Source organism: Diabrotica undecimpunctata, chromosome 6, assembly GCF_040954645.1.
Source record: "Diabrotica undecimpunctata isolate CICGRU chromosome 6, icDiaUnde3, whole genome shotgun sequence".
NCBI classification, from domain to species: Eukaryota; Metazoa; Arthropoda; class Insecta; order Coleoptera; family Chrysomelidae; genus Diabrotica; species Diabrotica undecimpunctata.
In genome coordinates, this window is record NC_092808.1 from 18,945,215 (window position 1) to 18,971,783 (window position 26,569).

General features: G+C 35.2%; 2 protein-coding genes across 3 annotated transcripts in view; one reads left to right on the forward strand and one right to left on the reverse strand.

The window, feature by feature from the left end:
• Positions 1-1,340: 1,340 nt before the first annotated feature.
• Positions 1,341-3,622, reverse strand: LOC140444245 (uncharacterized). The gene is made up of 3 exons (XM_072535991.1): positions 3,532-3,622; positions 2,762-3,442; positions 1,341-1,480 (listed from the first exon to the last, which is right to left on the reverse strand). Exons 1-3 carry the CDS (start codon positions 3,620-3,622, stop codon positions 1,341-1,343), a joined length of 912 nt encoding a protein of 303 aa, XP_072392092.1.
• A 676-nt stretch (positions 3,623-4,298) lies between these two features.
• The window catches only part of LOC140443246 (chromosome-associated kinesin KIF4-like), a 31,322-nt gene continuing 9,051 nt past the window's right edge, over positions 4,299-26,569 (forward strand). For both annotated transcript variants that reach the window (XR_011951188.1, XM_072534389.1), the window contains exons 1-9: positions 4,299-4,647; positions 5,364-5,596; positions 7,240-7,579; positions 9,711-9,906; positions 12,609-12,767; positions 14,059-14,346; positions 18,439-18,655; positions 18,753-18,904; positions 24,771-24,882. Coding sequence is in view for 1 of the 2 variants with exons in the window: in XM_072534389.1 (XP_072390490.1) it covers positions 4,550-4,647; positions 5,364-5,596; positions 7,240-7,579; positions 9,711-9,906; positions 12,609-12,767; positions 14,059-14,346; positions 18,439-18,655; positions 18,753-18,904; positions 24,771-24,882 (1,795 nt within the window). In the remaining variant the exon portion in view is untranslated. The remainder of the gene's footprint in view (positions 4,648-5,363; positions 5,597-7,239; positions 7,580-9,710; positions 9,907-12,608; positions 12,768-14,058; positions 14,347-18,438; positions 18,656-18,752; positions 18,905-24,770; positions 24,883-26,569) is intronic.

The window sequence follows — 26,569 nt, forward strand, 5'->3', positions numbered from 1 at the left end:
GACTTTTTGTAAGTTTATTTAAAAAGGCTTAATGTGGTATAGATATAAATCTACATAATTTATTCCAAACGGGGCTTTGATGTGGCCATTCTCCAAAGTCATAGTTACAAACGGTAAGACAAAGTGGCAGCAATAGCATCATAAAAAGGAGCAATTCTAAGAATGCATATCATCATCATTGGCATTACAGCCCTGTATGAGCCAAAACTTTCCCCCTTTTCATTCTATCTCTAACAACTCTTTTCCGTCCTCTAACTTTGATAGATTTTAAATCATCTTCCAAGTTATCCATGCACTTAAGTTCCAGTGATGACTAGTATTTCATCACTAGTCCTTTTTAGTCAAATACTTTTCTCACTGTCACATCTTCCTCCCTTCTGATTACATGCCCAATCCATCTGAGGCATGTTACCTTAATGAATTTCATTATGTCAGCTTCCCGAAACTCCTATGTACCTTAAGTTATAGCATCTATGCCACAAATCCTGCTCTTTTAGTCCTTCATATATTATTCTTAGAATCATAAGTTCAAAACCACTTAAACAGCTTTTAGTCATTCTGTGAGTGACTTCGTTTCACCTCCGAATAATTATAACTGGTGTTATTAGTGCTCTCTATAGTCATTATGTACTTAAGAAAGGAATTACAACCTTAAAGTGATTCAGAATTTAAAACGACGTTATGGCACCCATTTTGGACCCATTATCAAGAGGGATATGGTTCCGTTCGAGTTCGGGGTCTCAATCTGCCTACTCCCCTCACTCGTGACGTACCAGTATCTTGTTCTGTAAAAATACAAGAACCGTCAAACGGCACGAGGTCTCAATCTGCCTACTCCTCAGTGACGAGCGGTCTTACCCTGAGTAGCTGCTTCTATACTCTCAGTCTGAGCGGGATCGATTTACGCGGGAGCGTAAAAGATTTACAGATTTCAACAAGAGCTTTGTTACGGCTTTGATAAATTGAAACGCCGAATATATAAACAAATGGTGAAAGGAACACAATTCGTCAAACCTTCCGTGTTTGAATTGGTGTCAATAGAGCGTTATAACATTATTTCTGTATTCCCAAAGATTACATTATTTGCAAATATCTGCGAAATAGTCTCCCCTTTCATTTCTATCGTTAAGTCCAAAATCTTCAGTAATGTTACTTTTTCTGCCTTTTCCAATTTTAGAATTAAGTTCACTTGTCAGAATGGTGAGATCTCTAGTCTTGAGTTGGTTAGTAACAGTTTTTATCTCTGCGTAGAACTTTTCAAGTCCTTCTTAGTTCATTTTTCGCTGCCGGCGCATACACTTGTATTACATTCATGTTTCGCGTTGAACTCGTATACATACCTAGCATACAGCTCTAACACATTTGCTAACCTCCATTGAGACTATGAACCCTACATTACGAGTGATAATTGCTGTCTTCTCCTGAATAATATACTTCATGATTATCCACATTAAAAATACTCCCAATTTATTATTACTTACTGTAATATAATACAATTTAGTTTTTTAGATTCACTTTGACAATAGCTCCGTTAGCAAGTTAGCATTGGCCTAATGACAGCAGTGTAGACCCAGGCGATCACTTTGGGCGAAAGGCCCCAGGTGCGTCCGACTGTTCGCCGACACTGCTCATAAGCAATATATACTCTTTTAGCTTTACCATCAAGTGTGAGTTCCATGTTAACTTCCTGCCAAGGGTAATACCAAGGTACTTCACCTCGTCAGAAAAATTTAGTCAGTAGTTTAGAATCCTTGGGGGTATTAAGCCCGTGATTCTTCTTTTCCCGGTAAAGAGGACCATCTCTATTTTCTTAGGATTTATAGATAGTGAGTGTTCCTTGCACCATATTTCTATTAGTCGGAGAGCAACTTGTAATCTCTCACATAGTGTATTCTCAAACTTACCGCTTTGCAGGACAGCAATATCGTCTGCATAGGCTATTATGTAGAACCCGTTGCTGCTGAGTTGGTCAACCAGGGTATCTAGAACTATGTTCTAGAGGAGTGGTGATAACAACCCTTCCTGTGGACAGCCCCTCGTTACCATGCCTCTAACAGAAACGTCTTCTACATTTATGCTTATTGCTCTATTAAACAGCATACTGAATATCCATTCGCTTACGGCCAGGGAAACATTCCTTACGTTGAGCTGTTGAGTGATGGTTTGGAATGTGGTTTTATCAAAATCTCCCTCAATGTCTATGAATATACCTAGGTGGATTCTTTATTGTCCAGCGATCATTCAATTCTTCCCACTACATGACGCAGTGCAGAAAGGTAGATCTTCCTGAAGTATATGCATGCTGATTTGGGTGAAGTGGGTTATGGACCAGAACTTCATCCCTTATGTACCTCTCGCATAGCCTTTCCATTGTTTTCAACAGAAAGGATGTGTAGGCTAATTGGTCGGAAAGTCTTCGGTAGGGTATAGTCCATCCTACCTGGTTTTAATATGAAGACCACACGTACTTCTCTCCATTTTCTAGGAATGTGTCTCAGAGCCAAATAGGCTCTGAATATTTCCACAAGATGCGGCAGAAGGATATCCAGTTCCCACCGTAGTAGGGCTGGATATATGCCGCCAGGCCCTGGTGATTTGAAAGGGGTGAAGCACAATATGGCCCATTTTACCCTTTCCTCATTAATCATTGTTCTGGTGAAATGCCAGTCGTTTATTGAGGTTATGATTGCTTCTTCCGTCCTGTTTGATGCTGTTGAGGCGCTAAAACCGGGGAAGTGTGTTTTCATCAGGACCTCAGCACTTTCGCAAGGGTTGGAAGTTTTGTGTCCATCTTCCTTCGTTAATAGACCGACTTGCCGATGTGAGTCCTTTGAGAGCGCTTTTTGTAGCCTGGAAGCCTTCGGGAAATCTTCGATTTCTTCACAGAAGGTTCTCCAAGCAGCTCTTTGTCTTTGTCTGCAGATTTTTTTAAACTCTCTGAGATTTGATTGATAAGTATCCCAATCTTCTTTGAGTTTGGTGCATTTTGCTCTATTAGAAGCTGTTCTTGCTATCTTCCTAAGGTGTTCCAGTTCAGTGCACCACCAAGAGTTGGTTTTGCGTTTGCGACTTTCCGGAACCATCCTTATTGGACAGGATTTTTTATAAGCATAGCTTATTTTGTTTTGTATAGATACCGTATACCTTTCCAATTCTGTATTAGTTCCTGGAGTTGAAGCCTTTTCATTCCGCAGAGCATCTTCTAAGAGTCGGTTGTAGAGTTCTACATCCGTCCTCCTAGAGTCGCGCGAATTGATAAGGCTGTTTTCCAAACTAATATTATAGGTTAGACAGCGGTGGTCAGACATAGAGGTGTCCTCCGATACTTGCCAGTTCTGAATTTTATTCGATATTTCAGCTGTTACTAGTATGATATCTATGACTGTTTGGCTACGAACATTAATAAAGGTAGGTTCGGTGCCTCTATTTAAGATATACAAATCTTTTTTAATAATATAGTCATAAAGAGACTTACCTCGGGCGTTGTTATCTCTGCTGCCCCAGCCTAAATGGTGAGATAATAAGTTCTACCTTCTGACTGAGACAATGGTCTAGCAGATCTTCCATTTCCTTTGTTGGTGGTAGGGTGGTTTGTAGTTAGCCACATTTGGAACCAAGCCATCGTAATGTTGGTTACATAAAACTATTTCTTACAACGAAAACCCTCCAAATAATAGTATACAATTACAATCATACCATGATCTCTCATTCAATCTTTTCACCCATATAATCAGATTTTTTCAGAATTCATTTAATGTTCATTCATATAATATAACTTATATTCAGGTGATATAACATTACAGATTACAGTAACCTCTAATCAATCCATATATTCACTCATACATCAACCAATATTAAATTACATATATTTCTTTTTTTGGTTTTCTATATTTTATGAATCTAGAAATAAATCAGTTTACACTTATCTAACATCTTATTTTTAGGTACCAAATATTGATTTAAAACATAGGGCCTTATTAGTTTTTCAGTTTGTCCTCGATTTGTTAGATGTATGTATTGTTGTTTGCCTACCTATAATTCAAAAATGTTCTAACTGCGTCCTATCTATACAGTCTTTTTTCTACAATTTTCTAATATAAACCTTCAGGGTAGATTACACTTTGTACTTTAACCTCAACATATTGATATTTCCTATTGTTACAAGTGAATTTTTAACATGCACAATGCTGACTATAATATCTAATAGCACAGAACATAAAATCAGAATTCCGTCTCTGCTCTGTTTTGCAGAACAGTTGCAGAATAAGTATGCGCATATTGTTCGCGCAGACGGAATCGGCCATCTTGAAAACGGAGTGTTGTTAGTGAAATTTTATCTGGTGTGCCTTTAAAACTTTTAAAGTTTAATTACAGAACAAGTAGATAATTTCTATTGATATAAATTATTTATATTATTGCTGTATTATATTATATGTGTGAATTTATTGCAGTTCATGACTGTTCTTCTTGTAAATTAGTTAATAAGTGGTAGTAATCTTTTCATCTGTTTTCATCAACTTGCAACTTGCATTAGCGTCTAAATAATAAGATGGGCATGTCGCACATGGTATGTGCAGCAAAAAATTGCAACAACAAAGCTTATAATTGCGATGCGTCGTTTTTTAGTTTTCCCAAAGATAAGGCAAGGTAATGAATACTGGATATATTACAGATGGCAGTTTAAGTTAAAGAAGTTTAAATTGAATTATCAAATAACGAGTATTAAAGTATTTAGATTGTAGTCTACTAAATTAGTCCAATTAACCTCTAAAAATCATACGAACAAGCTGAATTTTGCGGAGAATTTCAATTTTGGGACTCCAAAAAGTTTACCGTCCTACCTATAACATCTCTTCACAGGGGGAAAATCAATTTACCAAGAATCTGTAACGCCGTAAAAATAAATGTTTCAAATAAAAAATGTAGCAGAGATAATTTTAAACAAAAATTTTTATTAGCACTTTTTTCGTAGAATGAACCCTTCCCGTGGCGCGATGTTGAAAGTCAGTTACGCGCGCGAAATCAATTTTAAATAAAATTTATATCAACTGGACGGTAAAAATCCGATATTTTCTGATCAGAGTGTCCTATCCACATAAATATGTTCAATAAATAAATTTTGCGCAATTTTTGCCATTTTTAACGATTTTCACGAGATCAATAAAATTTATCAATTCCATTGACCGGTAGTGGTAAAGTTTCCAGTATTAAAGCCTAGTTTTTAAAACCTGTAACATGAAAATGTTGATATTCAGCTTGTTCATATGATTTTTAGAGGTTCAGTGTTTTTGTCTCTGATGACTGGAGTAAATATTATGTAATAGATTTTTTTTCATATTTTAATTTTATTTTTGTACTTACAGAGCTCTAGTATGGTTGCTGCAAAGTGGACGAGAAGATCTAAAATCTAAAATTGATAAATTGGACAGCTACAAATTATGTGGGGATCATTTTGAGAAGAAATTTTTTAGAAATTATTTGAAAAACCGTTTGCATCTAGATGCGATTCCAAGAATATTTCCCTCGTTAGAAGGTTCAAGCATAGAAGAGAGGCAAAATGAGCATAATTATGCTAAGAGTTCATTATGTTTATTAAGTAAGTAGTTAACTTTTGTTATTTTACAGTGTGTCTCAACATGACCCAATTTTAAAATCAACCATAGCTGATATTGTAACAAAATTAAAGGAAATGGATTTACATGTATGTCTCTTAATCAGTGACATGGAGTCCAATAATATTCGTTTGGTTAACCTAAAATGTTGCTCCAAAAAATCCTTATTGTATTAGTAAATGATCAAAAATCTTCAGAAAACTGTTAGAAATAATTTTAAAAAACATAATTTGACATGAAATTTCCTGGAAATATATTGAAACTTATAATTTAGATAAGTGTTACCCTCTAACTAAAAGCTGCTCCAAAATTAACAGATTCATATATTTATCCAAATAATTTTGAGAAAATTAAAGTGTTTTCCATTTTTTTTGCTAATTTGTTAGTCAAGTCTTTGGCCAAACAGTAGTGGCTCTTTTGAATGTATATACACGGTTTGGAGCAATTCCTGCTGGACAAATTATTTGATCTTTTAAATTCCTCACATAAGTCTAAAGCCAAACAATTTGAAAGAGCTTTTAAGGGAGAACACAATAAGGTAGATTTTTTAAGAGACTGTGAACTTTTTGAAAGTAATTACCAAAGGCATTGTATTAGATATTGTCACTAACTCAAACAACTTTTAAATAACTTATTTGTGTACATCTGTTAAATTCAGGGACAGATAAAGTACTATTTACTATTACTAAAGGCTCCTTTTACCCTCTACTTCACTTTTTAACATAAGCGATGCCATACCTTCGATGCGCTGGTACCCAGACAACCTCAACCTTGTTCCGGTTTCCCAGTTCATTCAGTTCTCTGATGCAGTCCCACACCAGTCTGCACGTCACTTCCTGACGCGCCAGTGGATCTGCTCTTTTTCTAATGCTCTCTTATTATTTCACTTTACACATTGCAGTATAGCATAAACCTCCGCTTGGAAAACAGTGCAATTTCTCCCTAAGACAAAGCTTTCGCTAATTCTTGGATTTTTGGAGTATTTTCTTGTCCTGACATCCTCCCCAATCTTGAATCCGTATGTGTACTAGACCATAGTTACCCTGTTGGTTGTAGCACTTCTTGTTTCTCCATACATTACAGTCTGAAATAGATACCCTGTACAAATTCTTAAAGTTTGTCATGTGATACAACTCCACATTAAAGATGGCCTTCATCACAGTCTTTGTGCTAGTCATATGCCCTGTTCCTTCATTGAGAAGTTTTGGGGATTATTTTAGTCTGTATGCTCCTATCCTTGCTTCTTCTTGTATTATCAAATGCCTATTAGCCTCCATAGCTGATATTGGAATGGTACACATGGCATCACAGTTATCCCCATTCACGCAAGTCTTTGCACATTGCTGAGTTTGGCTTATGCAGCTGTTTGCATTATCTTAATTAATGCATTAAGGGTTTGCATATACTTCGTTGCTTGTTATTCTTTCTAATTTTTGAGTCTAGTATAACCCTGAGATACTTTACCTCTTCCTTTAGCTGAATGTCCTGTCCTGAAGCTGTAGAGGACCTAATGCCTCCAATTTCCATCTGCATGCAAAAGCGACTATAGTGGATTTGTGGGGACTTATATTTAGCCACTCCTTATAATTCCACAAATACAAAATTAAAATCATAAATTATTTTTTAGGTGACCCAGCCGTTTGTACACAAGAATTAGATTCGATCAAAAAGGAAAATATAGACTTCGAAACTAACCAAAGAGATCTAAGTTTGCAGCTTGCTACCGCCCTTTTTAACAACACCGATTCGCATGGAAAAATAATAAATTTGCAAAACGCAAGCGATGTCTTGACTAAAAAACTTGTGCGACTAAAAGAAATCTGTGATGCTACTTTAAATAGCTATAGTAGAGGCCTTCAAACAAATAACGACGATTTAATAAAAGAAAATTTGGCAACTTTGGATCAAATAAAGGAACAGCTTGCTCAAATAAATAGTGATCAAAAACAGATAGATACCGAAATTGCGTAAGTATTTTCTTATTATTTCTTTATTATTATCCAGATTTAGCCATATGGCTTACACTCCCTCTAAGGGGAAAATTCACTCATCCCAGATAACTAGGGTATCAAAAGGATTGAGTAATTACTATTTAAATGGGAATAAGCCACAATTAAAGGTTAAAGTAAGTTTATTGACGTTTCAATTTCCACTTCGGAAATCGTTAAATTCAGAGAACGAATTATGAATTATGGAGGTATCCAACGACAATGGCATCAGACTAATAAATCTAGCAACTTCCCTTAACATGGTCATTGCCAGCACATGCTTCCAGCGAAAAAATATTCATAAGGGAAAGTGGAGATCTCCAGATGGGTTTACAGTAAACATGATCGATCATGATATTATTGACTCTAGACATTACTCAGACGTAACAAACGTATGCAGCAGACGAGGGGCAAATGCAGACTCGGATCACTACCTAGTGGAAAGTAGAATAAGAGCCAGAATCTCAAAGAATAAAAAAGAAAAGGGATCCAAAATTGAAAAATATTAAATAAAAAATTTAGCAGACAATAGCAAAACGGCAAAATACAAAGAATATATAAAAGGAAGGCTAGAAAACATACAAAAGCACGAGGATATAAAAAGAGAATGGGAAGCGTGTAAAAACATCCTATAAGACGCGGCCAAAGAGACCCTGGGTCTATAAAAAAAGCTCAAATCAACTGAAGGACAGTGGTTCGATAAAGAGTGTCGTAACATGACAGAGGGGAAAAATAATGCATATCAATGACTACACATAGAACACGAAAGGCAGAAGAGGAATATAGAATGTTAAGGAGGGAAGAGAAGAAAATACATCGCAGAAAGAAAAGAGAACACATAGAAAAAGAACTCCAAGAAATGGAAGAACCAAATAAATCATCAGAAAACAGAAAATTCTACCTAAAACCTACTAAAAGTAGAAAAGAATTTAAACCAAGAACAATGATGTGCAAAGACAAATAAGGAGATATAGTAACTCAACAGAGTAAAATACTACAAAGATGAACAGAATTCTTCAAAGTAAAGTTTGAAAAAAACGAAGATCCACTATATGATGGAATTATACTGAATCAAACGGATACCAGAGAAACAACCTCCCCTTCACTAGCTGAAATGCAAGAAGCAGTTACCAGACTGAAAAACAACAAGTCTATGGACCACGATAGGAGTTTCGGGTTCATTGATTAGTCCATTTTTTTAAATTCGTTATTGTTTTTTGTTATTCGTTTTGGTTATCGGACATTCAAGTGTAAAGTGATAGTAGCAGTTAGTAGTTACAGTTAGAGGAGATTTAGATTTGGGAAGATATAGCTTTCGGCGTGTAGTCTTCAAAGCCGGCAATTGTTTTGTGGAGAGGTGAATTTGGGCTCAAGATGCTATTTGGCAGTTTTTATTGAGTTTGGTTGTGCTGTGCCCTATGTGAGGGATTTGTAAGACGGCGTTTCCAACCATTTGAGAGGTCCACATGGTTTTAAGAAGGAATTGAGTGGCCGAGTTTTGAAGATTGTAGTTTGTTGTCATCCAGGATAATCAGAAGTCCGAGTCAGTGTTCTAACTTCCCAAGAATTATCCATTTTGTGTTCCATGGTCGTCCCAGACCATTTGTAGTTTGTGTGGGACAATGTTTTTGATCCAATTCCAATCCCAAAAACTTTTTAAGGAAATACCATCCAGAGTGATATAAGGAAAGCAAAGCCTTATTTCTATCCAGCAAGAGGATTCTTTTAAACGGCGTCCATTTCAAATAGTTTAGGAACCTTCTTATGTGTGTTTCCCAGGAAATTTCTGTAAGTATTTTTTTGATTTCTTTCTTTGTAGTTACCCCATTCAGTCCCTCCTTTATTCACTTACTTACTACCCAGCTCTCCAAAACAAGAGTGGCCGTTCGCAAACATTTCGGTTTGTTAGCTTACCCTATTTCCAGCCCAGTAATTGCTCAGTCCCCACTTTCAACCCCCTGTAAGTGGTACCCAATGCGGTAGTCAAATTAAATCGTTACAATGTATGAAGCGTTGGCTCCACTTACCCCAAAGTCCCACTTACCCGATAAACTTTATATTATATTCTGGTAGTAATTCCCAGTGGTAATAAGCAATTTTTTATTTTTAGAAATCATGAACATAATATGAAAGATTTTGCAGAAGGCGGCAATGAACAATCAGAAGATACTCAAGAAAAACAAGAGTCGCATACAAATAGACAGTTAAATCTAAATGTCCAACTGACCGAAATAGAAAAACAGCTGAATATTAAAGAGAATTTGGCGCAGAAATTAATCAATGCCAATTACGTTGTCGATTATCAGGTAGTTTTTTTTTTAGAATGCGTTTAAAGCTCTTAATATAAAAACAACTTTAATGTCATTAGATTGATAAATTACATAAAATATTACATAAAAAAAAGAATTATAAAAAAATATATCAAAAAAAGATTTAAATCGCATAAAAATTAGAAAAAAAAACTAAAAAAAAGAATTTAAAAGAAAAATATTTGTTAATGTTAATTAATATTTGGAATGTAATATGTATGCCAGTCAGTTTCATCATCATCACTGGCTCGACAACCCTCTTTGGGTCTTGGCCTGTTCTAGGATTCTTCTCCATTCCGATCTGTTTCGTGCTTTTTTTCTCCAGTTTTTTATTTTTAAGGTTGTTATATCATTTTCTATTTGTTCTAAGTATCTCAGTTTCGGTCTTCCTCTTGTTCTTTTTCCTACTGGCATCTGTTTGAATATTTTGTTTGGTATTTCGCCTTCTTCCATTCTTTCTACATGTCCTATCCAACGCAGCCGTCCTATTTTGATGAATGTTATAATATCCGGATCCTGGTATATTTTGTATAGTTCAGAGTTGTATCGTCTTCGCCATATTCCGTTTTCTTTTGTGCCCTTATATATGTGTCGCAAGATTTTTCTTTCGAAGGTGGCTAACAACGTTTCCTCTCTTTTAGTAAGTGTCCAGGTTTCTGAGCCATATGTGAGTACCGGTCTTATTAGGGTTTTATATATTTGGCATTTTGTCTTTCTTGCGACGTTATCTGATCTTAGGTGTCTAATTAAGCCATGGTAACATTTATTTGCAATAAATATTCGCCTCTTCACTTCCTCCGTAACGTTATTATCAGACGTGACTAGGGATCCCAAGTATATAAAGTTTTTTACCTCCTCTATGTTGTATTCTCCTATTGTTATATTTTGTGGCTGCCTTATTTCTGCGTTTTTTCTTACCTGCATATATTTTGTTTTGGTCTGATTGATTTTAAGACCACTATTTTGTGCAGCTCGTTCTATTTGGTCGTATGCCTCTATCATTTATCTTCTTGATCTTGCGATTATGTCAACATCATTTGCAAATGCTAGTATTTGCACGCTTTTATTAATGATTGTTCCTCGTGTATTGACTGTTGTGTCCCTCAGTATTTTCTCGAGCACGATGTTGAACAAGATGCATGATAGAGCGTCTCCCTGGCGTAGTCCCTTTTTCACATCTATTGTTTCCGTTAATTCATTTTGTATCCGGATTCTACTTTCTACTTTTAGAGATTCTTTTATCAGTTCTATTAGTTGTGTTGGTATATTAAATTCTTTCATTGCTTTTATTAAGAATTCTCGGTTTATATTGTCATATGCGCTTTCAAAGTCTATGAAGAGATGATGGGTGTCGATGTTATATTCACTTGTTTTTTCGAGGATCTGTCGTAGAACAAATATCTGGTCTATTGTTGACTTCTGTCTGCAGAAGCCACTTTGGTATTTGCCAACTATTTTTTCAGCGTGTAGTCTAAGTCTTTCATAAATGACATTGGACATTATTTTGTATGCTGCATTCAGCAGCGTGATTCCACGGTAGTTTCCACATTCTAACTGATTTCCTTTTTTATGTAGTGGTACAATAATACCGCTATTCCACTCCGTTGGTAGCTGTTTATTCGACCATATCTTTGTTATCAATTCATGTATTGTTTTTTGTAGTGCGTCTCCTCCTTCCTTTAGTAACTCCGATGCTATTTGATCCGATCCCGGTGCTTTATTGTTCTTTAATTTTTCTACTGCTGCTCTAATCTCGGCTATTGTTGGTGGAGTCTTTTCTCTGTTGTCTGCTTGGTCTAATGGTATGTCAGGGGTCGTCTCTCTCCGATCTCCTTCAAACTTTTCCGTAAAATGTTCTGTCCATCTACTTAGTATCTCTTGCTGTTCTGTCAATATATTACCTTCCTTATCTCTACACATCGTTGTTCTCGGTTTGAAGTCTTTTCTGCTTTTGTTTAGTCTCTGATAAAATTTTCTTGTCTCTGTTGATTTACTTAGTTCTTGTAGTTCTTGAAGTTCTTTGTTCATATATTCTCTCTTTTTTCTTCGGTGGGTTTTCTTTTCTTCTTTGCGTAGTCGTTTATTGTATGCCAGTCTTCGTATGCCAGTCAGTTTATTGTATACAAAAACAGGTGAACCAACTTACCACACATAGTCTGGCTAATTGTCTAAGCCAATGCCATTATACAATAAAAAAAATCGATAGTCCATCTAAATCTAGATTCAGTACATATACAGAGTGCACCAATGGCCTGGAAACGCCTAATTATCTCTTAAATGGATAGTCCGTATTATACAAAAACAGGGATACACCAATTTTGCAATATGAACATGAAATGAAAAAATGAAATTTGATGTTTGTAATGTTGCCAGATTTAATATTTTTCTGATATCATTAGTAACTTTAGATTTTTAAATACAACACCATGTATATTGTACTTTATTGAAATCTCCACTTCAATACCAGTTTAACCGTAATACATTACAATCAATTTCATGTAGTCAGAAACATCTTAAAAAGATAAAAGAAAAGCCTAAAAAATGTCAATTTGTTAGTGTCAAATATTATTATTTCTTTTTTATTTTTGTTAAAATCTTTATCAATCAATCTATTTTTGGCTAGTCCACATTTCGATTCATAAAGTTAACATTGCCATCATTTCGTACTAACTTATTTATCTCTTTGGTATAATTTTTAGACAATTGCAGAAAATGAAGCAAAAATTGCGCAATTGGAACAAGAAAAGGTGGAACTCCAGCATGTGTTAAAACATATTGTTAATCCTGGAAAATGGTCAGAACAACGTAGGAAGAGAGTTCAAGACTTAGAGCATCAGTTAATTGAGTTGAAAAAAAAGGTAAATTAATAGATGTAATTACAAGTTATGACGAATTTAAAGAAAATATTTTGACAAATATGCCACTTCCGGTTATACCGGAAGTGAACAGTAATTTTGTTATTTTAAATATAACGCCCTGTATATATGTCCATATTTCTTCTATGTTCTCCTTATTTCTTTGTTCTTGTTTTTTTTTGCACTTCCCTTTCCTCTCTATATCCATTGCCATGTATGTTATTTTATATTTCAATCTTTTATTTACACTTAGTTTTTGTTTTTTCAAATTTTTTTTCGTTCCTGTTCCATTTCCATTCTTCCTTTCATATAGTTAGTTTGTTGAGCCCAACACTGACTAGATTTCCTTTCATTTTTTCTTCCTTTGTCCTTTGTCTTATTTCCTTTTGCATTTCTCTATCTGCTACAGTTAAATCGTAATTAATGTTACGACACTGTCATATGCCGCTTCAAAATCGACAAAAAGATCTCTATATTAAATTCTCATATAGCTTGTATAGAGTTTAATCCAAATAAAAACACAATATTTAACTTGACATGCCATTGGAAACCAGATCCAGAACCTATTCAAATAAAGTGTAGTTTGTGTTAAATATTTCAACAACGGTTTTTAGCACAATATTGGTACGTTGTTCTGTGCGTTATGAGATTAAGTGAAGCATGCCGTGGTTTATCTAATTTTATTTTTACTCAAAACTCACTTAATTACAAATATCGCACTTACTAATTACATTAATAATTATTGCTTAGAAGAATAGGAACTTACATAAAATTTTAAATTTGGAAAAATGCTATAAATCACAACATAATTAATTTAAATATATATTAAAGAAAAAAAGTTCTTTTTGTCTTTCGTTTGGCCCCTAAAAACGATTAAAATCGAGAAAAAATTTAAATTATAGCAGCCAGTCCAAAAGGCGCCCTCATTGGTCGTAACGTCTCTCTCTCTCCAATGGCGCTACAGCCCAAATCGAGCCTTAACCTCCTCCAAACTATGCCTCCAACCTTGCCGGTCCACGTCTAGCAAATTTTGCGCGTCTGCTGCCACTTCATCCTCCCACCTTTTCCGTGGCCTTCCTTTTGGTCTTGCGCCCTGCATTTTACTATCTAGGGCGGTTTCCATCGGGATGTCCGAAAATTCTCGAAGGTCATCTCTTTATTTGAGTTCGACGACTGATAGGGTTCTCAATTTCTCTAACGCACAGCGCCGCAAACAAGCGTATCTAACTCAACAATATTTTTTCGATATCAACAAAACTGGCTTAATTTTTTTACTTAATTTATTTTATTATAGGTACAAGAACAAAATCAATTGATAAAAACGAAGGCCAAAGATGAAGAACGGATCAAAGTTTTAAACAAAGAAATACTCGAATTGACGCAAACCAAAGTCAAACTGGCGATGGGTGAAGAATGTGAAATTGCAAGAATGAAAGTTATTCATAGTAAACAGCAGAACGTATTTAAGAGAAGAGTGGAGGAAGCAGAAGCTGTAAATAGGAGATTGAAACTCGCGTTGTCCGTAAAACAACAGGCGCAAGAATCGAAGAATACTGGTAAAGCTGAGCGAATCGAACCATGGGTAAGTGCTTCCTTTCTTGTTTGTATATATATATATATATATATATATATATATATATATATATATATATATATATATTGTTGTACTTTTGAATGTCCATAAGCAATAAAAAACCGATATACAAATTTTATTACTTAAATAAAAATTAAAATTATTGATTTTCATAAAGACACGGGCATATAAATTTTCAAACATCCTGTATAAGACAAAATATGTATTTTAAGTTGTTCGAAGAATTGTTCATTAGGCCTCAGAGACAAGACTTTCAAATATTATCGATAAGAAATTTAAATAAGTCGGTTATTGTGGAATGGATTTACCCGGAATAAAAGTGTATATAGAAAGTGTTTGAAACAATGGACCGGGATTTGCGGTGGTTTGTCTCCCCGAAAGATTATATCGGTAAAAGTTTATTAACAAAAGACATTGAATTGAGAAACAGGTATCGTTTGTAGCTATTAGTAAGAAATATTTGTAAAGCAGATAGATTTAGTTAGAATAATTAAAGAAGGTTGTTTTCTGGAATTACCCGAATGACGTTTTATAGAGAGAGTTGGTTGGTAATGATATACGTCACAGAGGTGGATGATTTTTATTGGTCAATTTTTGAATGCAAGGAGGTTGGTTTTGGCTATGAGATAGGAGAGAGAAAAAAAGGTTAGTTAGTCAGTTTTAGTCGTCCAAGAAGGAAGGAGCTTTGTGATTTGTGTTTGTTTGAAGTTCCGAAGACGTAATTTACCGGGTGTGTTTATTTGCTGTGTAAAAGCTGACCAGTGTGAGGAACGGGGTACAGAGAGATAGAAAACCAAAGGGTAAAAGAATATTAATAGCAGACGAAGCCGGAAACATTTGGAGTTGTAAACAGGCGCGGAGATTGGCTAAAAAGGAGGCTGCATAGACTAACACGAGTTGTTGGTTTGCAGATACAGTGACAGATAGGAGAAAGGTGTACGTCATCTGGACCACAATAGGAGCAGAAGCAGAGAAAGGATTTTTTTGTTGTGGCGTGGCCATAGAATTGCAACGGCAGAGAAGGAAAGGTCAGTCAATTTTCATTAGAGCCGGAGTGTGATTTTCATTTATTAATTAAATAAATTGAATAAATAATAGAGACAGTTAATTTTGCGATCACTTAAAAAAAAAAAAGAATTATAAAAAGAGCTTAGTTATAACACATATTAAAAATCAATGTAAAATAACATTTGGGTCCATGATAGAAAACAACTTCTCATATATTTAAAGTTAGTATATTGCAAATATTACAGGATTGATTGTTATATAAAATTTCATTAAAATAAAGGACATCTCACATATAGTTCAGTTGAAATTCTATGTATTTTATTCAGGTCATATTACCTATCCCGATTAGGAAGCCAATTGGAAAATATTTTGAATCCACGATCAAAGGTAAATAGTACAATTTAAATAGCCTGAGATTGTAATTAATTAATGCTGATTTATTGTGATTAATTGGAGATTAGATCATTTAATAAATATAGACAGGATTTTTCCTAAGTAAGCAATATAATACAATTTAAATAGCATAACAATATATATATATATATATATATATATATATATATATATATATACATATATATATATATATATATATATATATATATATATATATATATATATATTATATATATATATATATATATAGGTTGAGCCAAAACGTCGTCAAAACAATGATTTTTCTAAAAACCAAAACAATTTAACGCGGAGTCAAACCCAAAAAAACCACCGAAATCACATTTAACTCCCGTGAAAACTTTAAATCCAACTTATTTAATGCACTGGGCTAATCCGGCCCATTCTCAAATGTGGCTTTCAGTCCTCGCTCACAGATGTAGCCGCATGGCGTTTCATCTGTGATTGATTTCGCTGAGAAGCCCATGTGAAGCGAAACTATTTAAAATTGTTTTTCCAGACAAATTTTTTTTTTCTATTTATATTATTTATTATTTTATTATCTATACTTGTGAAAAAGTTGACGTTTTTCAATTCTCTAATTGTTTTTACGACAACGTCAACTTTTTTGATAATTAACCAGAGGCGAACGTTAGAATATTTATTAATTAAATGCGAAACTACAATTATTTAAATATACCTATTCAATCATATTAATTTTGTTTGGATTTAAGATGTACTAAATAATAAACAAGAAATACTAAAATTCTAGTTTGGCATTTAATTAATAAAAATTCTAACGTCTGCCTTTGGTTATTTATTAAAAAAGTTGATGTTTGTCAATTCTCTAGCTGTTTTTAGTTTACAAAAGAGTTTATAGCTCAATATTTAGTTTCTGTTTCTGCTTAGTTTAGTCAAGTTGTTTTTAGTTAATATTTAGTTTAATTACTGTTTAACGAGACGTTTAAATTTTTACAAAGGCAGAATGGTACGTACTGTAGCCGACAAAGTAGCAGCTGTGTTAATAATTGGTGAATGTGGAAATCATTTCCATGCAGCGGAACGTCTTTTTAATGAGAGGTACCTCGATCGCCCTACATCGAGAACTTATTTGAGTTCGTAAATTATTATTATTATTCGTAAATTAATTCTAGGAGATTAAAATATGTAATGAGTTTAGTGGTTGTGCCACATTTTGACTCTGCTGTATTTTCTGCTGAATGTCCCTTTTCGTTGTTCGTCCGTTCATTGTCCCTAGTGCATTTCCTCCTCCAGTTATTTAATACTTCCTGAATATATATTTTGAATAGAGTTGGAGATAAAGAACATAAGCACAAGCCTTTTGTGAGAGGAAATGACTCGTTTGTTTTCAGCGATTTCTTTGAATTTCTTATGCAGATAATAAAATTTCCTCCCTTACGGAAATTCGCAGAAGAATAGGGATGGCCAAGAACGCGATGAGTCGACTGTCAAAAATATGGAAGGACCGCTCTTTATCCAAAAAACTCAAAATGAGACTGGTACGGACACTCATTTTTTCAATCTTCAGTTACGGTGCCGAAACATGGACAATAAAATCAGAGGATAGGAAAAGGATTGACGCATTCGAAATGTGGTGCTGGAGACGAATGCTACGCGTCTCGTGGACGGAGCACAGATCCAATCAGTCGATTCTCGAAGAGCTAAACATTCAGACCAGACTCTCCTCTCAGTGTCTTGCAAATGTTTTAAAGTTTTTTGGCCACATTGCGAGAAGAGACAATGACAACTTAGAAAGACTAATTGTATGCGGAAACGTAGAAGGACGTAGAGGCAGAGGACGCTCACCTATCCGATGGTCAGATCAAGTACAGAAAGCCACTGGAGAGGCGTTTTCCGAGTCCATGAGAGCAGCCCAAAATCGCAAGAGATGGAGAGAATTGACAGCCCGCATTGTAGGAAATCACGATCCTCAGCAATGAGGAAACGACAAGAGAGAGAGAGATACAGATAAAATGTATCTTGTTTTTTTTCATAGTGTTCAATTTCCTTACATTCTTTCTATGAAGTTGTGTCTACGCATGTCTTATCTTCTGCCTGATTATTGCGTGGATCCTCTTGTATTCGTTTTATCTTTATTTCTGACTTCTCTTCTTTGGTCCATAAGTCTCAGTATTTCTTTTATCATTCACCATTGTTTTCTTCTTGTTTTTACTGCACTTAATTTTGTTTCTTGAACGTTCTTTAATATTTGTCCAGTTTTCCTCAGTACCTTCCTCTTTGCTTGATGTTAACTTGTTCTAATTGTTTTTGTTCTAACACACTGGTTATTTCTTGTTTTACAGTATCATTGGACATATTTTCTCTATCAATAGTAATATTTGCTTATTCGTCCTTGTAGTCCTTTTCAATCTCATTCTTATTTTTCCTATCAAAATATTGTGATCTGTTAGTACATCTGTACTTGGATATATTTTGACTCCTAATACTGAATTTTACCACATTTAATACATTGCCGTACCAAATTCATACCAATTCCCTTGCTCATCCACTACTTGACGTACCGTAATGATGTTCCCGATATAAAATAGATTGTCTATCTGTCCCATTTGAAAGCATGGCATTCTTCCTCTAATACTGTGTACAACCATCGCTTGTTAAAAAATGAGTCGATGTTACAAAAATATATTTACTTTTTAGCTAAAACAAGAATTTGACCTCTATGTAACCTTATTGGAAGCAGAAACAATGCTTAACGTTCTGTTGGAAGATCAAGCTACTGTGCAGCATCAATTAGATGAAATGAGAAACAACTCTGATGAGAATCCAACCGACTATAAATCAATTGAAGATGATCTGGTGCTAAGAAGTGTTCAAATACAGGATCTGCAGCAACATCTTTTGGATTCTAATGAAGGTAAAATAAGAGAACAAAAATATTTTGTATAAATTTGATTTAATTATTGATTTTTCAAAACTTTTCTTGTTCATCTAATATATAGTATCATTTTCAGACACTGAAGCTAAAACTAGAATCGACAAATTCCAAACAATGGCAGAAGCAAAGTATGGCATAAACTTTTTGTTTGCTAGAGCCGCAGAACTCGTGAAAGAGAAAGTTAGTCTTCAAATGAAACTAACAAAACTACAGGAACTTTATAGCGAAGTAAGCCTTTTTATTATTTTTATTGTTTATTTAAAACGTTTATTGTTGTTATCCGGCTCGAAGGACCTATGTGTAAAACACAAAAGATACTTTTAGACTGAGGAAAGTTCTAAAGATTGCCAATATATTCAGAATTATCTAGAATGATAAAGGAAAATATGCAGTAAGTTTTCAAAAACGTCAGAGCACCTAAATCGATTAAAACCAGAATATCAACAAAATATATTAAAATAGCAAGTTGATCATAAACAAGAGAACAATAAATCACATCAATATATGAGAAACAAGAAAATATCTTGAGAGATAAAGTTATAGATATTAGAGGTGATATATTTAACAATAAATCGATTTCTCGAGATAACAGAGGAGTCATTTATAGATATATAGTTATAGACCCATTGTAATTAAGGTCAAGAGAGTTTTAAAGATTTCCAATCTCCCGTAGGAGAAACAAAGACAAATAGATACAGTTTGAGAAAAAAATGGAACTTCCCTCATGTTACTGAAACCATCGATGGGAAGCATATTATCCTTCAAACCCCTATAAACAGTGGATCAGAATACCACAATTACAAATATTTCTTTAGCATCGTTTTGTTTGTGCATTTGCGAAGAAAATTCAATGCACATTCCATCGCCTTCGATACTTTAACCACCATACATTCTAGAAATTCCGTATTATGTCCTAGGAGACGCGGAATTTCTATTGAATAATTATACTATAAATATAAAGCCTTTTGAAGGGACTCCAGAAAAAGGATCCAGATTAGGTTCAATTTTTAGAGTTCTAAGGAAACCATAGGCAAATAGACTGGCTTAATAACACTATATGGCGAAACAGACACATTAACACTAAGATGAGGTCAATAATTTATAAAGCCAGCGTAAGACCAATAATGACATATGTCTTAGAAACAAGACCCGACACAGCCACAACGCAAAGGCTACTTGAAACGGCAGACGAGAGTACTGAGAAGAATTACCGGAAATACGCTGAGAGATCGAAAGAGAAGTGAAGACATTAGAAGAAAATGTAACGTACAGTGTATAAGTGAATGGACACAAAATAGAAAAAAAGAATGGAGGAGACCCGTGTCGTCAAAATATCAAGAGATAAGTCACCAATCGGCAAAAGAAGTATCGGACGACCGCGCAAAATATGGAGTGACAACCTTCTATAGAGGATTAATCCGCCAATCAACAAGCAGAATTGCTTATAAAGAGGAAGAAGAAGAAGGAAACCATTGATTCTTCAACCCGAAAAGGCAAAAACAGTTGTTTTAGCTACCATATCTTTACAATTTAATATATATGAGATATGGAAGAAAATTTAATATATATGAGACCATGATTAAAACTACTCTTCTTTATGGCGCTGAAACATGGAGAATTAGTGAAAAGAACAAAAAGCGAATAGAAGCAGTAGAGATGGATGCAATGAGAAGATCTTTAGGTATTTCCAGACGAGACCGAATCAGAAATGATGTAATAAAACAACGTGTGGGAATAGAAGGAAATATAACTCAAGATATAGAGAAGAAACAATTAAGGTGGTATGGGCATGTTCAACGGATGCCAGCAACAAGACACCCCAAAAAAAGTAGTAGAATGGCAACCGATAGGTCGACGGAAAAGAAGAAGACCCAGATTAGAATGGCAACACGGCGTAAACAAGTCCATGAGCGAAAGAAATTTACCAACAAACGACTGCGAAGATAGGAAGAGATGGTGTTTAGGTATCGGACAACGTCGAAAGACGTTCTAAACCGATGTATTGTTGATATGAAGGGAACAGATGGACAAATCATTCCAGGAACATGGCGAACTGATCAAAACATGTCATCGTTTATTCCTGTCCGCAATATACCTAGACGGGTGGGAGATTATGCTAGGAGCATACACCTTGCTAGACAAGGTGTATCATTAAAATTAACATACCTGATCAAGTCACATAACTATTTTTTAGTTTAGATTTTTTTCTTCGGTAGCTAGCTTAAAGGTTGGTTATTCTTCTTTAGTCTTCTAAAGTCTTCTTCTTTAACACATCAACAGATATACACATTGAAACGGATATTTCTTGCCAGGCATCTTCTTTAAAATTTCTGTTGTGGTAATGTTCATTTTTTACATTCCATAGTAACCCTTTACTTTGGGTTCCGGACAATTATCCGAAAATAGTTTCCCGAAAGACAGTTCCCCGAGTGGACAATTCCCCGAATGGACAATTGCCCGAATACACAATTGGCTGATAAACAATTGCCCGAAAAGAGAATTGACCGAAAAATATATTTACATAAATAGTTATTACTGCTTAGATTGTGTTCGACCTAGCTATCTCGTTAATCAATTTATTATTATAATATATATTTTTTATTCCATGTTCTCTTCACACTTTACTCAGGCTTAGGACTGGCAGCGTACCGCTTGCGTGTTTAGAACTTGGAATAAATATCCAATTTGTCATTTTTTGAGATTTTTCACAGATCACGTGAAAATAAGGGCAAACGACGTTGTCTACCTCTTTGTGGGTCGATCCAGGTATCTTCAAAATAATCAATTACTGACTGGGCTTCTGCTGGCAACACATATTGCTCGCAAATCGTTTCAAATGCCTCCACTACGTATGCAGTAAGAAGGAATGCTAAGGCCGCCAATAATCGGAGCTTTAAAGCAAAATCTGAATCAGTTTCATATCTTCTTTTTCAACCGTCTGACTGGATTCTTTTAAAGAGACATTGAGTGAAATGGAAAAAAATACCCACCTTGTCTCGAGTCGGGATATTCTTGTCTTATAGCACTTATCATACCGCTTTCAAAATCTGTTAATATGGTTACAGGCGAAACTCCAGGCAAAAGTTCTTTTAATTTTGAAAGTAGCCGAACAAGTTTCTTCTGTCTTGTTAGGTAGTAGTGCGTATACTAAAGGAATCGCAGTATTCTTCTCTAATCCATGGATTGTACATAGTCGATAAAAAAGGTGAGCTGCAGTTTTGAAAGTTTTTTCGGCAAACCAGTGTTGTGACCTTGCCAGAAGAACCCGATTTTTTTCTTGTTGAAAAAATTAACAAGCGATCATCGCGTGGGCCTGAATTAAATAGTAAAAATTGTTCTCCATTTTGTGTTAGTTTATACTCTTCTGGAAAAATACTGTCTCTTCTGTGAATAGATAAAGCCGGAGAGGCTTGCTGATTACTTCGTACACGCCTTATTGTTCTTTTAATGCTGCTCACTTTTGGAAGCGTGGCAGCTGTAGCTTGACTAAGCTGAACAGATGCAGTGGATGTTATATGATGTGGCCCATCTTGGGTTTGTGTAGAGTTTTCACGTATTCCATTGAAAAATTTTGTTTTTTCCACTTGCCTTGCATCCGCTATATGGTTGTGTGTCCCACTTCGTTTTACTACTGCATCTTCTAAGGTTATAACACGAGCTTTACACTTGAATGTCTTGTAGTAATCACACTTCCAATAAATGTTTTGCTTTTCTTTATCTTTCTGGTAAAGATAACCGTCGATCAATAATTTACTCTTACCCTTTTCACTAAGTACACACTTCAAAGCCATTTTGCGTCCTTACGCTAGCTCAGAGTTTTGACAATAACGCAATATAAAACTTTCGTTCAACTATTTATATGAAATTTAGTTGTTTTACTTTAGTAATTTAGTATTAAGACTAATGGCTCATATTTTAATCTCTGTTAATGGGGTGTACTTATAAAGAATTTAAGACTGTGATTTCCCAACTTCAGGTAATGAGGTAAAATAGAATTTATTTTAAGGTATTATCAAAATGAACAGGAAACAAATAATAGAATATTTGGAAAGCTCGTTAGCAGTTTAATCACTTTGTTCAACAAAACATTAAAATGCAATTAGCAAGGGATTATTGCCTTCAATTCTTGCGGGGAATAGCACATAATTTATCGTATTAGTATATAGGAAATACATAAAAAGGTCAAATATACATTATAATAATAAAGTAATTAACGAGATAGCTAGGTCGAACGCAATCTAAACAGTAATAACTATTTAAATAGCACGTAAGTTACCGTATTAGTATATAGGAAATACATGTAAAGCAAAAACTGTTTAAATATATTTTTCGGTCAATTCTCTTTTCGGGAAATTGTCTATTCGGGCTGTGGCGGAAATTTTGCCTACCACATACGGTATTACTATAGAGGGTTGAAAATTGGAGACAGACATTACGGGGCTAGAGATAGGGTAAGCAAAACAAACTGAAACGTTTGCGAAGGGCTACTCTGGTTTGTTTGGAGAGCTCGTAGATAAGTGAATAACAAGGGGACTGGAATGGGGTAACTACAAAAAGTGAATCAAAAGGGGTATTTACATGGATCTCCTGGGCAAACATAACACAAGGAAGTTCCTAAGCTATTTAAAATGGACGCCGCTTGCAATTGTCCTGATTTTCACTAAATGTTTTATCTCCTTTAAAAGTTCTGGGGTTGGAACTGGACTCAAAACTCACTGCAATACAAACAAATGCTTCTCACGAACTGCAAAAATAGACTGTAATGACCTGGGACAAACAAAATGAGGATGGAAGCTGGGCACTGGATTATCTTGGCTAACTTGGCTTTTAGAACACTCAAGCCTTTGCTGGGAACCATGTGGATATCTATAAAGTTGTTTGGAACGCCGTCTTACAAATCTCTCAGATGAGACACAACACGAAAACAAAACAGTGATTACTCTGACAAAAGTTGACACATTACATTCGAGTATAATTCATTTTTTTACAAACAAATTTGCCGGTTTCTTCATACCACCCACGCCGCATCTTTTCCCTTCAAGATCTTAAACCAACTTTCATTTAAACTACACATTTAACTGCTATAATACACTATATTTCCATGACAAAAACGAAAAGCCATTACGAATTAAAAAAAAAAATGATTTACACATTATTTCTGTTTATTTCACGCGCAAAATATCCTAAAGCGGCTTCACGATCAAAGAAATACCAAGGAAATACGCATTCGTGATATATAAACAAACTTTAAAATGTGTTTATCAATTCCAATGTTGCAAAAGGATTGAAAATACTTTTTCGGTGTTTTAACATGTACCATAGGAAATAGAAATACATTGAAAATACTCTTCGGCGTTTTAATATACACAAGGTGATTTGAAATGCTACAGGGCAATTGACCATTCGGTTCATTCGTGTTTCGGGAAATTGTAAATTCGGGGATTTGTCTTTCGGGAAATTGTTCTCGGCCAATTGTCCTAGAACCCTTTACTTTGTCATTATCCATGATTTTTTAGACTCACTGTATTTAGTCTTCTAGTCGAAGGTAAACTAAATTATCCAGACTCGTCCACACTTCACGAGGCAGTAACAAAAAACATCCTTTGCCGCGGTTCCAAAGACCGACAAAATTTGGCTCGTCCCGAACATCGTTCGATCGCGGTAGTGTTCGCTTTACAGCGCGTAAAAGTGTGTACTGTAGAGTAGAGTAAACCATTGGCTGTCGAGTATCTAGCGATAATCCAAAACAGTCGCAAACTTATCATTATTGTGTAAAAATAATCGTAAGTACTGACCAATCTTACCAATCATTTTGTTTAAAAAAAAGAGCTTTTCTTTTAAAAGAAGAATGTGTTTTTTGATTTCTGTTCTTATTGAGCCTCAAAAGTTATTCATAAAAGCGGAATTCTAATATCTCCTCTCAAATTAAACTGATATGATCGATATCCAATATTGTACAGTCGTCTCTCTCACTTAGACTGCCAATGTCCCCACATTTACTCCAATTTACTAAAAGATATTAAGTTAAAAGTTAAAACTTTAAAAAAAATTCTTATAAAAAATTTATAATATCTCCAATCATCACAATTTTTAGACGCAAGAAAAACTCCAGACCCAAGGTGAAGAAGCACCACAGATGCGACAAGATTATGAAAAAAATATTACTTCGTTTTTGATTGAGATTGGCAAAAATAAAGATTCGTTTGGTAAGTAAAAAAGAGCTTATTGATAACACCACATCATTTATATATAAGTTTCTTGAACTCCTAAGTGGAGCATAGAGCTTCAGTGAAAACGCGCCATCGGGTTCTATTTTGCGCTAAGGCCTTCACCTCATTCCAAGACTTTTCTTGGCCGCTTATCTCGTCCATGATGGATTTTCTCCAAGTTTGTACTGGGCGACCTCTTTTTCTTTTCCCTTGGGGATTCCACTCTAGGGCAGTCTTTGCGATACTGCAACTATTTTTTCGGAGTGTGTGACCGATCCAACCCCACTTTCTGGACTTAATTTCATTTTGTGCCCTCTTTTGTTCGGTCAGGTGTAGCAGATCGTCGTTTCTGATGGTGTTAGGCCAGAATATACGAACAATTCTTCGTAGACATTTGTTAACAAAGACCTGCAGTTTGTCTGTGAGGGTGTTTGTCACTTTCCAGGTTTCACATCCGTAGAGTAGAACAGACATGACATTTGATCGGAATATTCGGATCTTTGTCCTTGTAGTATACTCGCCAGATCTCCAAACAGGGTTGAGCGTGCTGAAAGCTTGTTAAGCTTTTCGTATCCTCATACGAATATCGTCTTCTGTACCTCCGTTTTCTGTTATGACACTTCCAAGATACGTAAAGTTTTCCACATTTTTAATCTGCATATTGTCGATAGTAAATAGCGTGTTGTTCCTTGCATTTATTCTCATGGACTTGGTTTTACTAATATTGATTTTCAAACCTATTTTATTGGCTTCAGTGGAAAGTGTTTCCAATTGGTAAGCCAGATCTTGGAACCTTTGACCTAATAGACAGATATCGTCCGCGTATTCTAGATCGCTTAGGCGTGTGGTTAACGTCCATTGTATCCCTCTTGTGTCGGAGTCTAGTTTGGAGAGAACATAGTCTATAGCTATGTTAAAAAGAAACGGAGAAAGCACGCATCCCTGTCTAACTCCAGTACGTTGAATTCGTCACTGTTGATCCCATTGTGTGTCACGCTGCATTTCGCATCAGTATATACTGACTTTATAATAGAAATTATTTTTTGCGGGATGTTTCTTAGCTCTAAAATTTTCCATAGAGCAGCGTGAGACAAGCTATCAAAGGCACGTTCAAAATCAACAAAAACCATGTATAGGGGGGTGTTCCATTCAACCGATTGTTCCATTATTACCCTCACAGTATTAATGTGGTCTATGCAGGAGGATTCTGGCCTAAAGCCTGCTTGATTAGCTCGAAACTCAACCTTGTTTGTCATTCTTTTCAGTATGATGGTCGCAAAAATTTTATTTATGACAGTAAGCAAGGTTATTCCTCTCCAATTTTTGCACAGTGTGAGGTTGCCTTTTTTTGGAAGCTTGATAATGTTACCTTTTTTCCAGCCCGCTGGAATGTGGTTTGTTTCCCACACCTCTCGGATTATGGGGAGCAAAAGTTCAGCAGTTAGATGCGGATCAGCTCTAAGCATTTCAGCAGCGATGTTATCGATTCCCGGTGACTTGTTGTTTCTCAGAGATTTGATAGCTGCTATTATCTCCGTTTTGGAAGGGGCCTCGCAAGAAATATGCAAGTCTATATTCTGAGGGTTTTCGACTATTTCGTCTGCGTTATCTCTGGGAATACCTAGCATCTCCTGAAAATGCTCTTTCCATCTCTCTACTTGGTCATCTGTTGTAGTAAGCAATT

What these genes read in the sequence shown, in the direction of transcription:
- LOC140444245 (XM_072535991.1), bottom strand. Translation starts at nt 3,622, where the DNA reads ATGGCTTGGTTCCAAATGTGGCTAACTACAAACCACCCTACCACCAAC. An exon ending in ACCATTGTCTCAGTCAGAAG is followed by an intron (nt 3,443 to 3,531) that starts GTAGAACTTATT and finishes TTATTAAAAAAG; the next exon opens with ATTTGTATATCTTAAATAGA. An exon ending in AACTTCCAACCCTTGCGAAA is followed by an intron (nt 1,481 to 2,761) that starts GTGCTGAGGTCC and finishes ATTATATTACAG; the next exon opens with TAAGTAATAATAAATTGGGA.